At 42.2% G+C, this 15,668-nt stretch overlaps 1 protein-coding gene across 3 annotated transcripts in view; it reads right to left on the reverse strand.

The window, feature by feature from the left end:
* Positions 1 to 15,668, reverse strand: part of vps8 (VPS8 subunit of CORVET complex) — a 327,260-nt gene that overhangs the window by 283,994 nt on the left and 27,598 nt on the right. For all 3 annotated transcript variants that reach the window (XM_007907675.1, XM_042336096.1, XM_042336095.1), the window contains 3 exons: positions 14,205 to 14,272; positions 10,782 to 10,935; positions 2,104 to 2,163 (listed from right to left, as the gene is read on the reverse strand). In XM_007907675.1, coding sequence (XP_007905866.1) covers positions 2,104 to 2,163; positions 10,782 to 10,935; positions 14,205 to 14,272 — 282 coding nt within the window. The remainder of the gene's footprint in view (positions 1 to 2,103; positions 2,164 to 10,781; positions 10,936 to 14,204; positions 14,273 to 15,668) is intronic.

Consider the following 15,668-nt stretch of genomic DNA (forward strand, 5'->3'; position numbering starts at 1 on the left):
CTCATTCCTGGTACCAACCTGGTAAATCTCCAAATGCCTTGACATCCTCCCTAAAGTGTGATGTCCAGAACTGAACAGTCTCTAGCTGAGGCCTAAACAGTGTTTTATAAACATTCATCATAACTTCCTGACATTTGTATTCTATGCCCCTATTTATAAAGCCAAGTATCCGTATGCTTTTTTTAACAGCTTTATCTACCTGTCCTGCCCCTTCAAAGATGTACTTATATGAACCCCCAGGTCTCTCTGTTCCTTCACCCCCTTTAAGATTGTACCATCAGCTTATATTGCCTCTCCTCATTCTCCCTCCCTCATCCTCATCACTTCACATTTCTCCACATTAAACTTCATCTGCCACATGTCTGCCCATTTTACCAGTCTGTTTATGTCCTCTTGCTACTATCCTCCTCACTATTTACTACTTTTCCTAGCTTAGTATCATCTGCAAGCTTGGAAATTGTACTCCCTATACCCAAGTCCAGGTTATTTATATAGATCAAAAAAACGTAGTGGTCCTAATACTGACCCCTGGGGGACACCACTGCAGACTTCCCTCCACTCAGAAAAAACAATTGTTCACCACCACGCTCTGCTATCTGTCTCACAACCAGTTCTGTCTCCATGCTGTCACTGTCTCTTTAATACCATGGGCTTCTATTTTGCTTACAAGTCTCTTACGTGGCACTTCATCAAACGCCTTTTGAAAATAAAACTACATCAACTGCACTACTTTCACCCATCAGCTCCGATACTTCGTCAAAAAAACATCAGGTTTGTTAAGACATGATTTGCCTTTAACAAATCTGTGTTGACTGTCCTTTATTAACCCATATTTTTCTAAGTGAAAGTTAATTTTGTCCCGGATTACAGTCTCTAGAAGTTTCCCCACTACTGACATTAGGCTGACTGGCCTGCAGTTCCCGGAATTATCCTGCTGCTCATTTTGTACAGGGCAACCCTCCAGTCCCTCGGCACAACCTTGTTGTCCAAGGAGGATTGAAACGTTGCGGCCAGAGCCTCCGTTATTTCCACTCTTACTTCCCTTATTAACCTAGGATGTATCCCGTCCGTACCGGGTGACTTATCTACCTTGAGCACTGTCAACCTTCCTAGTACCTTGTCTCTGTTTATTCTTATCGTATCCAATTTCTCTACCTTTTGTGATATTCCGGCATTGGCTGTATCCTCTTCTTTTGTGAAGACAGATGCAAAGTACTCATTCAGTACGTCAGCCATGCTCTCTGATGCCATTTCCTTTTTGGTCCCTAATTGGCCCCACCCTACCTTTGACTAACATTTTACTCTTCTGTGGGAATGTATTTGTTCTGTTCCCGAACTATCTCCTCCTTGAAAGCTGTTTTACCTGCCAATCTTTCTTTCCAGTCCACCTTGGCTAGGTTCCTTTTTAACTCACTGAAATTATCCCTCTTCCAGTTGAGTATCGTCATCTTTGATTGTTCCTTGGCCCTTTCCATAAGTACTCTAAACCTAACAATGTTGTGATCACTGGTGTCCAGATGCTCTCCTACTGAAACCTGCTCCACTTACCCAGAACTAGATTCAGAACTTGATTCCCCAGAACTAGATCCAGCACTGCTTCCTTCCTCGTTGGGCTGGAAACATACTGATCCAGAAAGTTATCCTGCATACATTTCAGGAATCCTTCCCCCTCCTTGCCCTTTAAACTGTCATTTTGCCAGTCTATGAATAATTGAAGTCTCCCATTATCACTACTCTATTGGTTTTGCATCTTTCTGAAATTTGCTTGCAGATTTGCTCCTTTATCTCTTTCCCACTATTTGATGGTCTATAGTATACACCAAAAGAGTAACAGCTCTTTTTCTGCTCCTTAACTCTAAATAGATTCTGTTTCAGGACCTTCTAGCACATCATCCCTTTCCAGGGCCGTAACCATGTCTTTAATCAATATTGCCAACTCCCAGCCCTCCATTTTTTCCTTCCCTGTCCCTCCTAGATACATTGTAGGCAGAAATATTCAGCTTCCATTCCTGCCCTTATTTGAGACAGGTCTCCGTTGCAGAAAAGACAAAAAACACATCCACGTTCAGGTGGATGTTTTATGTCAGCGTATAATGCACTTACCTTTCCATATGGAAATGTCAGCCAGACTTTAAGAGAGGGCTTCAATCCAATCACCAATACCTTAAAAACAAGGGCATTGTTGTTCCATGTTAAATCAACCCATTGGCATTATTAGTTTTAAACATGCAGGTGTAATACGGACCAATTCCAAAGAGCATTACGCGAGAGCTTTGTGGAATACAGTGGACCTGCCTGTGTCAGGAACCAGTCGACTGAGACCACCACATTTCAGTGGGTCTGCAAGGCTTGCTCGCGATCGAACTGAGTATCCACTCTCCATTTATTAATTAAGGAATTCAATTAATCACCGCTTAATAGTGTTCATTCTCCTCCAATATCTAGACCCAGCTAATAATGCTCCATAGATAAAAATGATCAGCCTCACCTAAATTTGTTCATCATTGTACTATGAAACTAATGGTCATGAAGAAGAATAGCTTCATTACTGTCTCTGATCCCTGCAATCCTGAAAACTGTCCTTCAGAGATCAGTCCACAACAATTATAATAATGCTTGCATTTGATATATACAGCGTCTTTCACGTCAAGAGGACATCACAAAACCCTTCACAGGATATACCATAGAGTTTTATGGGTGAATATAATCACCTTGATTGAAAAGTCAGGACTCCAAATCAATCAAAGAGTCTAAGCTGACAATCCAATACCTGCATTGTTAGAGATGCCGTCCTTCGAATGAAACTGAGGTCCTATCTGCCTGTTCAAGTATACGTTAAGGATCCCTTGGCACTATTCAAAAAAGGGTGTTTCTCTCTCGCGGTGTCCTTGCCAACAATACCCCAAATAAAATTAGTCCCTCACCTATGCTGAGACGCCGTCCGGCGTAGAGGGCGCTATATTAATCCAAGTTGTTGCTGTTGATGTATGCTGTTTGTGGGATATTGCTGTGAGCAAACTGGTTGCTGCCTTTTGCCCACAAAAGACAGTCATCCCTTGACTTTACAATAATTCCTGTGAAGCGCTTCGAGACATCTCGACAATGTAAAAAGGCGCCATATTAAATGCAAGGATTATTTATTATATAAATATATATTAAAGGCAGAAGCCCAGACCATCAAGACCCTCCTCATCAGTACAGCCTCATACAGCATGGGAATTCGACCACCCTGTTTGATGAAATTTTAATAAACTGATTGAAATCATCCTGGCAATAATAGTTCCATTAAGACAATTGTCTTGTCAACTGGTTTGTACATTGTGCTGGTCTGAAGTGACAGCAAATAGTTTGTAAGAATGGTGCAGAGTTCATTTGTTGTCCATCAGTCTGTTTCCCCCGGTGTATTCCATCAGCTCTGTCTCATTCATACCCAGCAAAGATAAAGTCATCAACCTGACCGTAATATTTGAAAAATGTGGAATAAATTATTAGAAGCAAAATGGAAATAATAAATAGCAGTGGGATTTGTAAGGGGTGGATCATATCTAGTCAACCTCATGGACTTTTCTTTTAAAATGAGGTGACATCCTAATTTGACAATGGAAAGCCATAGGACTTCACATAGTTACTCTACCAAAAGCCGCCGATTTCTTTTGAAGTGTAGAGGGAGCATGAAATATAAAGAAATTCAGTGGTGAATTGTGTTTGCGCTTCAAGACACTGTCCTTGCATGAAGGGTGCTGTGCAAATACAAGTCGATTTTAACAGTATTCTGGAATGCATCCTACACGCACACACTTTCATTGCAGTGAATTGCTTCCACCCTTTTCCGCAGTATCAAGTGTGGAGCGGTATGACACACATTAGTAGCCCATTAATGTATGCATTCATGGAAATGCAGTACTAGTTGCAAGCCCACTGAGTTTTGGTTGTCTGTGTTCACCATCACATAAGGTACATAGGGTTTTCAAAGGTCTTGGAACAAATATCAATGGTTGCCCAATCAGATCATTAGTTGTAGCCATCCCCAGACTATTTCATTTTAAATAAACCCAAAATACTGCAGATGCTGGAAATCTGGAAACAAAAACAGAAGTCACTGGGAACACTCAGCAGGTCAGGCAGCATCTATGGAGAAAGGAAAGTGAGTCAACGTTTCGGGTCCACGACCCTTCATCAGAACTTGGGCATGTTGGGAGGGAGAGGCTTTTAAGGGCTAACAGCGAGGTGGGAGGCAGGGCAAGGAAGGTAAAGGAGAAGATGGAGTAGAGGACTTTGGTGTGGGAGAGGACAACGGCTGCAGAGTTCTGGATTATCTTCAGCCTGTGGAGGGAGGAGTTGGGAAGGCCGACAAGCAGGGTGTTTGCGTAGTTGAGCCTGGAAGTGATGAAGGTATAAACAAGTAATAAATAATAAACAAATGGAAAGGTAAATAAATTAGTGCTCTCTAACAAATGGCAGCACAGGCACACTGTGTCGAGACTGCAGAATGTGGAATTTGTGGTTAGTGAGACTGTCTCAGATAATCAAATCTGTGGGAAATGCCTATGTCTTGAGTCACTCAGAGTCAGTCTTTGAGTTGGAGTGCGAGTCAGAGACACTCCAGCACATAAGAGTGAGACAGAAAGCAGAGAGTGGTGATGAACAGGTGTTTTTCTGACGGGAGGGAAGTGTGCAGTGGTGTCCCCCAGGGGTCAGTATTGGGACCACTGCTGTTTTGGATCTATATAAATGACCTGGGTATAAGGAGTACAATTTTCCTAGGAAACTTTTGCCTTGAGGGATCGGAGGCGGCTGGTGTATCTGGGGGATTTACAGGAGTAGGAGGCGGTTCATGACATGAGGCGGGCAAAGGAGTCAAGGATGGAGGAGAGGGAGTTGTGGAGAAGAAAGATCGAGGAGGGTAGGTGTGGTAGACAACTCCCACCAGAATCTTGCCTTCTTTGCTGTACCTTAATTTTTAATGTCGTCCTCTGTGTTGACACTTCCTCTTAGTTTTGTGTCATCCGCGAATTTAGATATATTAACTTCGATGTCCTCATCTAGATCATTGATGTAGATGGTAAATAGCTGAGGCCCAAGGACTGATCCTTGTGGCACTCCACTAGTCACATCCCGTCAATCTGAAAAGGACCCGTTTACCCCTACTCTTTGTTTCCTACCCGTTAACCATTCCCCAATCCACGTTAATATGCTCCCCCCAATTCCATGGGCCCTTATCTTTTGGACTAACCTTCTATGCGATACCTTATCAAATGCCTTCTGGAAGTCCAAATAGACTACATACACTGATTCACCCTTATCTAGTTTACTGAAAATATCCTCAAAAAACTTTGTAAGATTTGTCAAACATGACTTCCCTTTTGTAAAGCCATGTTGACTTGGCCTAATTATATTGTGTTCCCCTAAATACCGCACTACCAGATCCTTAATCAACAATTCTAAAATTTTCCTATGATTGATGTGAGACTAACTGGCCTATAGTTCCCCATCTTTTCCTTTCCACCTTTTTTAAATAGTGGTGTGACATTTGCGATCTTCCAATCCATGGGGACTGTTCCAGAATCCAAGGAATTTTGGAAGATCAGACACAAGGCCTCCACTATCTCATGAGCTCCCTCTTTTAAAACCCTGGGATGCAAGCCATCCGGACCAGGGGATTTGTCACTTTTTAGTGCTAACAGTTTCCCGAGCACCAATTCTCTACAAAGAAAATTTCCCTATGTTGCTCCCTGTCCTTATCCCCTTGGTGCATCTCTATTGTTGGCAGTCTTGTTGTGTCTTCTCGGGTGAAGACAGATGCAAAGTACCCATTTAGGGACTCTGCCATGTCCTTGTCCCCCATTACAACTTCTCCTGTCTCTGACTGAAGTGGACCTACATTTACCCTCACTAGCCTATTCCTCTTAATATATTTGTAAAACCTTTTACAATCAGACTTAATGTTCCTCGCTAGCTTACCCTCATACTCCTTTTTCTGACTCTTAATGAGTTTTTTAGTTTTATTTTGCTGGTTTCTAAAACTCTCCCAATCTTCAGATTTGCCGCTTTTCTATTAATTTGATGCTTTCCCTAACTGCTCTAGTTAGCCACAGACAAATTGCTTTCCCTGTGGTACTCTTATTCCGCAACGGAATATAATAATAATAATAATAATAATCCTTGCATTTGATATAGCGCTTTTCACGTCGGGAGGACGTCCCAAAGCGCTTCACAGAATAGACTGTAAAGTGAATTGACTGTATATTTGTGGGCGAACGCGGCAGCCAATTGCGCACAGCAATGTCCCACAAACAGTCGTAGATTGAAAATGACCAATTTATTATTGTTTTTGGATTTTGGAGGGATTATTATTAGGCGTGTGGAGTAAGGAAACTTGCCCAAGGTTTCGCCCTGTCTGGAATTGAACTCAGGTCTCTCACTTGCAAAGCGAGTGCTCTAACCACTGAGCTACAGGACTCCACAATATGCGACCGCTGAGAATTTTGCACTACATCCTTAAATATTTGCCACTATTGGTCTACATTTTTACCTCTTAATCTTATTCTCCAGTCTATTTTACCTAAATCTTTCCTCATACCTACAAAATTAGCCCTATTTAAATTCAGAATACTTGCCTCGGATTTAACTATATCCCTCTCTAACTTAATGCAGAATTCGATCATATTTGGATCACTCTGCCCTAGAGGATTCTTAATACCCACACTGCCAACTAGTCCTGTTTCGTTACACAAAACAAGGTCTAGGATGGCCTGTCCCCTAGTTGGTTCCTTGGCATGCTGCTCTAGAAAGTTATCTCTCATACACTCTGGGTCAAGATAGTTAACAACAGAAAAAAATGTGTTAAAAGGCTGCTAGTATAGTATAGTGCGTTCGGGATTACTATTCAATGTTGCAAACCTTTTCAGATTTAACATAGAGTAAGGCAGTCTCTGTATAAATCAGAAGGGAGAAGATTTACATACACAGGTTGAGCCCACTCCAGTCAGTCTGCGAAGGACTCTGACAGAAGCTTTCCTTTGCTATAATTATAAAGCACTGGCAGTACCTGTCGTCGTGTTGACTCTCGTTAATAGTTAGTGAATTTACACTTTAGAATAGGGAACTTGCACTCACAGAGAAGGATCGAACACAGAGGCCATCTAGTTCACTACGCGGGAAACACTTTGTCGGTTTACATTAGGTGTGAGAACCGTCGCAAGAATCACACCCAATTCTATCTCTCTGCCTCCATTCTTGATTCCAGGACCACTTCCGTCAACAGAATGTCAACAAGACCAAGGCCCTCCTGCTTGGCTCCCCTTCAGTGCTTCCATATTTTGGGCGCTGACAGCATCACCCGTCATGGATCTGGTCTACACCTCAGAGCCAATACAGAACTTCGGCGTCCTGTTCAACCCTCAATTGTCTTTCATCACGCACATCCGTGCCATGACCCGTTCTGCTTTTCCCCACCTCCGCCCCTGTCTCTCACTGCAGGCCGCCGAGACCCTCATCCACATGTTCATCATATCCAGGCTCAACTACGCAAACTCCCTGATTGTCGGCCTCCCCACCTCCTAACCTCCACAGGCTGCAGATCATCCAGAACTCTCCAGTCGTGTCCTCTCCTACACCAGGCTCCGGGACCCTATCACTTCCATCCTCGCCCAACTCCACTGACTTTCCATCACTCAGAAGATACAGTTCAAGATCCTGGTTCGCATGTTCAAAGCGCGCCATGGCCTTGCTCCTCCCTACTTCTACGAGATCCTAACCCCCTACCAACTTGTCTGCTCCCTCTGCTCAGTGGGCATCATGTCCCACGTCTTGCCTGCTGCAACATTGGCAGGCGCCCGGGCCTTCAGTCTCTCTTCCCCCACCCTCTGGAACTCTATCCCAGTCTCTCCCTCCGCCTTGCCCCCTCCCTTGCCTCCTTTTCTGGAACAAAATGTTTTAGAACCAACAAGGGAATATGCCATACTAGATTTGATGATGGGCAACGAACCAGAATTAGTTAACAATCTGATGGTAAGGGAGCATCTTGCAAATTGTAACCATAATATGATTAAACTTGATATAAGGCTTGAGGGAGAGAAGGGAGAGTCGCAAATCAAGATTTTAAATTTAATTAAGGCAACCGTTGGAAGGGATGAGAAATTAATTAACTACGGTAAACTGGGCTGAACTGTTAAAGGGTAAACCCAAGGACATACAGTGGGAAGTATTCAAAGAAGAATTTGGTACAACACAACACCAGTACATACCCCTAAAACACAAAACCTCCACTTGGTTGACAAGTGAGGTAAGAGTCTTAGATGAATGCAAGAAAATCCAGCAAAATGGGAGAGCTACAAAAAGCAAAAAAGAGATACAAAGAAAATAATAAGTGCAAAAAGGGAATATGAGAAAAAATGTGCAAGGGGTATGAAGGGCAACAGGAAACGTTTTTATAAATATATTAAGAGAAAGAGTGGTAAAGAGGAATGTGAGACCATTAAAGACAGATGTAGGTGAGATTATAATGGAAAATAAGGAAATGGCAGGCTTGTTGAATGAATACTTTGGTTTCATTTTCCCAGTAGAGGAAGAGGACAGAATACCAGTGGTACAAGGGAACCTAAAAATAAGCCATCGTGAAGTACTAAATAGACTTAATATAAATACAACTGGACTAATCTCCAGGAACTGATGGATTCCATCCTAGGGTATTAAAAGAAGCAGGGGAGGAAATGTCACTAACATGGTGGTTAAGAGTGTCTATTGATGTCGTCTACATGGACATCCAGAAGGCATTTTATAAAGTTCCGCACAAGAGGTTATTATCAGAAATAAAACCGCATGGAGGTAACCTTGCGATGTGGCTTGGTAATTGTTTGGGAGGCGGAAACACAGAGTAGGAATAAAAGGACTTTTCTTTAATTGGCGGGACATGATAAGTGGTGTTCTATAGGGGCCTCAGCTTTTCATGAATGACTTGGATGAAGGAATAGAGTTTTATATCCAAATTTGCAGGTGACACAAAGTTAGGAGGCACAGTAAATTGTGTAGATGGGAACAGGAAGTTACAAAGGGACTTAGACATATTAAGTGAGTGGGCAAACCTGTGGCAGATGGAATTCAATATGGGGAAATTTGAGGTCATCCACTATGGATCCAAAAAGAGCAAACAAAATATTTTCTACTTCGTGAACAACTGAGAACTGTGGAGGTGCAAAAGGATTTGGGTATCCACATACACAAATCACTAAAAAACTAATAACTAGCTCACAGGTACAAAAAGTTAATAATAATAATCCTTGCATTTGATATAGCACCTTATCACATCTTTGAGACGTCCCAAAGCGCTTTGCAGAATATACTGTAAACTGAATTGACTGTATATTTTGCGGGTAAAATGCAGCAGCCAATTACACACAGCAGTGTCCCACAAACAATCAAGGATTGAAGTGACAAATTGATTATTATTTTTTTTGAAGGAATTATTACCCCCGGAAAAGCAATCCGCCAATCAACTAACAACCGGGCTCCTACTTACTGCTAGGTAAACAATGGCGTTTGAAGTAAGGAAACTTGCCCAACATTTCACCTTGCCGGGAACTGAATCAGGGAATTGTCTCTCGCTTGTGAGGCGAGTGCTCTAACCACTGACCTACAGGACTCCAAGTTATCAAAAAGGCTAATGGGATGTTGGTCTTTATCTCAAGGGGGCTGGAATATAAAGGAGAGGAAATTATCCTTCTGGAGTATTGCATTCAGTTTTGGGCATCGTATCTCAGGAATCATATATTGGCTCTGGATGGGGTGCAGTGCACATTCACCAGTGACTTATGAGGACAGGCTGAATAAACTTGATCTCTATTGCCTTGAATTTAGAAGGTTGAGGAGTGATCTGATTGAGGTTTTTAAAATAATCAAGGGATTTGATAGGGCAGATACAGAGAAATTATTTCCTCTGGTGGGAGCATCCAGAACAAGAGGTACATAATCTTAAAATTAGAGCTAGGTCATTTAGGAGTAAAATCAGCAGGTAGTTTTTCATGTAAAGGGTAGTGGAAACCTGGAACTCTCTACCCCAAAAGGTTGTGAATTTTGGATCCATTCATATTTTCAAGACTGAGGTGGATAGATACATAACCACAGTGATCACTGGGAACACTTTTGCATTTATTTGTGGATAAATATATGTTAGGTCAGGGTATCAAAGGATATGAGGCAAGGGGAGGTAATTAGAATTGAGGTACAGATCAGCAATGATCTTATAGAATGGCGGAACAGGCTTCAGGGGGCTGCATGGCGTACTTCTGTTTGTTTGTTTCTATATTTAAGCATGATGAAAGAAGCTGTAGTCAAATCACATCAGCTTGACTCTGGAAAATGTTCTCAAGTTACTTATTCCTTAGTTTTACCTAAATCTACTGCGATGGGAGTGATGATGTTTATTTTGTGGCACTAGAGGAGAGGCTGGGCAACCAATGATCTTTGTTCCAAAACCTTTGAGGACCCTGTTTACCTTATGTGATGGTGGCAACTATAATAACAACTGGCACTGCATTTCCATGGAATGTATCATACCGCCCCGCACTTGATCCTGTGGGAAAGGGTGGAAGCAATTCACTAAACCCAAATGAACTTCTTACTCACTAAAAATATTTTTTGACTTATACTTCTGCTTTTCTTTCAGGCTCAGAGGGACATCACCTGCCTTGCACTTCCAAGTGGCCATTTCATAGAGAACACAGTTAGTGCTTGGCTTGGGAGACCAGGGACAAAGGTGAAAAAAAGCTAAAAGAAATGCATACCTTTGTTAAAGAAGCCATTGCCAATAGTCCATATTGTGTAATCGGATGATCTCTCAGCTCTGCCTTTACTAGTAAGGGTTGAATGCAGCAAACCTCTCCTTTGGCTCCGCTGAACAAACAGCGAGACTCACACGTCCTCGTTCCCATCACTCTCCTGTGACAGAAAGCAGAACAAAATTCAGAAACACTCTGTTTTCCCATTTCGCTTGCTCAAGAATTCATCATGTTAGATTTCTTGATTATTTGGTTCAATTTATAATTTTTTTTCTTCAGGGTTTGGTGGATGTTTACAACTTTGTATTCAGCTCAAAGTCGGCTGCAGCAACAATCTTGGAACAGTCGTGGAAACCTCTCCTTTTATATTGTAGACTTCACCTCTCTTCTGGCAATGACTAGTTGGCTTCCCATTAAAACACAGGCAATCTGCAGGTTATCAGGTAGCTGCTATTACTCCTGCGCATTGCACATTTGCACTGTACTCAGGGAGCATCACTTGAACTATGAGCAGGAAACTTGTCATTTTGTAAAGGAAGTGACTTTCTTGAACACAGTGTGTGCGCGCAATGCACAGGAAGTGACATGATAATAATCTAAAGGTCCAGAGGTCAGCAATCTTTTCATGCTTCGTTACAATGCAACTTCTGAGATACTGTTCCCAGATAACTGTTCTAAAGAAAAAATAATAATAATCACTTTTGTATTTGATATAGTGCTTATAATGTGCCAAAGCACTTCACCAAATTTGTAAAGTTGAGTGACTGTATATTTAGGAACACAGGAAAAGGAAGAGGCGATTTGGCCCATCAAGCCTTTCCCACCACTTTCCAAGACTGTGGCCGATGGAAAACTTAATTCCACCTCCCTGCGCTCTTTCCACATTCCCTTCTACCTATTTGCCTTTTAAATTCTTCAACTGACTCTGCCTGCACTGACCCAATACTGCACACCATTTTATACAACAACAAGATTACATTTGTACAGCCCCTTTCACGTCGAGAGGATGTCCCAAGGCACTGGACGGTGTACAGCATTTCAGACCCGAGCTGGGTTCAGGGCGTGAGAAGGGAGAGGAGGGGAAGGGGGGTGGCCGATTGCATGGTTGAAGAGGAGGGTCTTGAGGCGGGACTTGAAGGAGGCTAAGAAGGGGGTGAGGCGGAGTGATTGGGGAATGGAATTCCAGAGGTTGGGGGCAGAGTGGCTGAAGGCTCTCCTGCCAATGGTGGGGCGGGTGGGTCGGGGGACATGAAGCCGGCTGGAGCCGGCTGAGCGGAGGGAACGGGCAGGTTGGTTGAGGGTTAGGAGGTCGCGGAGGTAGGGTGGGGTGAGGCCATGGAGGGCTTTGTATGTGAGGACCAGGATCTTGAACTGGATCCTCTGAAGGATAAGGAGCCAGTGGAGTTGGGCGAGAGTGGGGGAGATGGGCTCACGGAGTTTGGTGTGGGAGAGGACACGGGCTGCAGAGTTCTGGATTATCTGCAGTCTGTGGAGGGAGGAGTTGGGAAGGCCGACAAGCAGGGCGTTTGCATAGTCGAGCCTGGAGGTGATGAAGGCATGAACAAGATTTTCAGCGGCCTGAGGGGTGAGGTAGTAGCGAAGTCGGGTGATGTTACGGAGGTGAGGGAAGGCAGAGTGGGGTCATGGCTTGGATGTGGGGAAGAAAAGACAGTTGAGGGTCGAACAAGACACCTAGATTCCTGACTGGCTTGGTGTGTTGAAGTGTGCAACCATGGAGGTTGACGCTGCCAGAGCCTGTGGTGCAGAGGCGCTGGCGCGAGTCAATCAGGAGCCAATCAGGAATTTTATACAACTGTAATATCATTTAATTATTGTATTCCAGCCCCCTTGTGATAAATGCCGACATTGTATTAGCCTTTCTGATTACCTTCTTTACCTGTGCACTACTTTTTAAAGATTTGTCTAATTGTAAGCACAATTTGCACACAGCAGTCCTACAAATTACCACAATGTGAATGACTAATTTTTATCTAGAAAATTACTGATCAGGACAAAAGGAGAAACTCCATTCTTATTATGCCATGGACTAACGTCCATCTGAAAAGACTGACAGGATCACGGTTTAAGATCCAATTTGAAGCTTGATATCTCTGACAATGCAGCACTTTCTTGGAGCACTTGGAGTCCTGTAGCTCAGTGGTTAGAGCACTTGCTTTGCAAGCGAGAGTCCTGAGTTCAATTCCAGGCAGAGGGCGAAACCTTGGGCAAGTTTCCTTACTCCACACACCTAATAATAATCCCTCCAAAACCAAAAACAATAATAAATTGGTCATTTTCAATCTACGACTGTTTGTGGGACATTGCTGTGCGCAATTGGCTGCCGCGTTCGCCCACAAATATACAGTCAATTCACTTTACAGTATATTCTGTGAAGCGCTTTGGGACGTCCTCCCGACGTGAAAAGCGCTATATCAAATGCAAGGATTATTATTATTATTATTATTTCTTTGCTCAAACAATGTGGTGCTTGATCCAGAGGCGAGAATGCTATCAGCTGAAACAGGCTGACATATAATAGTTCCAAGTTAGCTAGAAGTTAAAGTTTCAAAAAAGACCTAAGAAGTTGCATGGTGTTAGAGAAGGAAAGAAGTCGAAGGAACATCATTAAGTAAGTGCATCTCTAAAGCAGGTCAAGCACATCACTGGCAAAAGTTTCAGAGCAGGACATCTTTCTGCTCTGCAGGATAGCACACGTGAAGGGTATGTGGTTCAAGAATCTCCCATAATAGGACTTCAAGATCACAGTTTAGTCTGACGCTCCAGTGAAGAATTAGGAAAGTGCTATATTGTTGTAGATGTTGTTTTCAACACGAGTTGTTAAAACAAGGTCCTGTCCGCCTGTTCAAAGGACATTAAAGATCCCATGGCATTATTGAAAGAGAAAAGGGAATTTGGTCTTGTGCGTTTGACAACAATCCTCCAGATAAATTATAGTTCATTTCATGGCTATTTGTGGGAAACTTTCTGTGTGTAAATTGGCTGCTTGGTTTGCCTACAAATACACAAGTGCACAGTCACTGTACTTGATGGAAATTATCTGTGAAGTTCTTTGAGACATTTTGACACTGTCAGCAACAGCACACAGGTTCTGACAAAAGGTTATCGACCAGAAACATTGACTAATTTTTCTCTCCATAGAGATGTTAGGTGTGTGTTACTGTTTTATTTTAAATAAAATAAAGTATTCAACACAAGTCATTACGGAAAGTTATTACGTTTTGAATGACTCTTGGAAAGGTGAAATTCGGAAAACTGACAGCAGTGATAACTTGTTTCATATTGTATAGTGAAGCCCCAAGCATTGGAGAGAAATTCAATCAGTACATCTGTGTACTAGAAGTTAAATAACATGAGATATCAATGAAGATATATAAAGTATCTCCTCTGAAGCACAAACCGCAAACTTACTTGAAAGTGAGTTCAAACACCGAGCCTCCACTGTCATTACATATGGCTACTGTTGGGTCATCGGTGAACTGAAAAAATTAAATTGAGTAAAATCACTTAGGTTTCATACTGGTCAAAAAAAAGTGTCAGGCTCCAATCCAATAACAAAAATCCTTGCATTTGATATAATAATAATCCTTGCATTTGATATAGCGCTTTTCACATCTTCGAGACGCCTAAAAGCACTTCACTGAATAGACTGTAAAATGAATTCACTATATATTTTGTGGGCAAAATGCGGTAGCATTGTCCCACAAACAGTCGTGGATTGAGTCACGAATTTTTTTTTAAAAAAGGAATTATTAACCCTGGAAAATAGATCTGCCAATCAATGAACACCCGGGTTACTACATACTGCTAGATAAACAGAGGTGTGTGGAGTAAGGAAACTTGCTTAACGTTTCGACCTGCCAGGAATCGATCCAAGGAAGAGCAGGCAAATCCACATACAAATATTTATATTTATATTTAACATAGAAACACAACGCCAATGACTATTTCTTTCCTTTTAGAAATGTATCCAAAGCATTTTTGAACCAGCAAAAAACCCCAGAGGATATATTCATCGCTCATGACTTCTAGAGGTATCAGAATAACAATTGATCACTTAGTCTTCAGATGAAATGGATGATTGGTCAAAATGCTATTCAATTTACAAAGTGAAGTTGTACATGCTTGGTTAATTCTGTAAGCTAACTCACAGTTCATGTGGAATGAACCAAAGAAGATGCAAAGCATTGTGGATTTGTTTACTGTATAAATCATAAGGGTAGTTATGGTTTTGAATTCCAAAGATTGCCAAAGATCAAAAGGAATGGTGGAAACAATCTATTCGGACCTGTGTGCTAATTACTCTTGAGACTTTAAAATGCATGGTTTAACCAAATGGTCAGACAGAAGCTGGTCAGGATGGAAGATGTTTGCATTCATGAATATCAGTGATGAATGGCATCAAACAGGTCAGGAGACAGATTTCTCAGATGCAGCTTTGGTGAGATTTGGAAGAGTATAAAGTAAGACAAGTTCAGAGGAAAATAAGAACAGCAGAGCTGGGGAAAGGAGCAGCTAACCGCAACAGATCTCAAGAAGATCTTCCACAACGCACTCTATTGATCAACGCACTCTAATCTAGTCAGTCCCCTCTCATCTCTTCTACGGCAATCCAGTTCTGTCAACTGATTCATCTGCCGTAAATTGTATTCTCCAGTCAAGACTGTCCATAACGCACTCAAATCCAGCCAGTCTCCTTCCATCTCTTCCATGGTGATCCCGTTTGATCAATTGATTTATCTGCTGGGAATTGTATTCCCATTCATAAGCATTAACCCTTTAACGGCTAGATATTGCTACTTCTCATAACTAATAAACTGGATTGATTGTACTACATTTGGTTTGGTTTCTGTGTGAACTTTACCTCAGGGTTCA

The sequence above is a fragment of the Callorhinchus milii genome, unplaced genomic scaffold (genome assembly GCF_018977255.1).
Source record: "Callorhinchus milii isolate IMCB2004 unplaced genomic scaffold, IMCB_Cmil_1.0 Scaffold6, whole genome shotgun sequence".
Classification (NCBI taxonomy): domain Eukaryota; kingdom Metazoa; phylum Chordata; class Chondrichthyes; order Chimaeriformes; family Callorhinchidae; genus Callorhinchus; species Callorhinchus milii.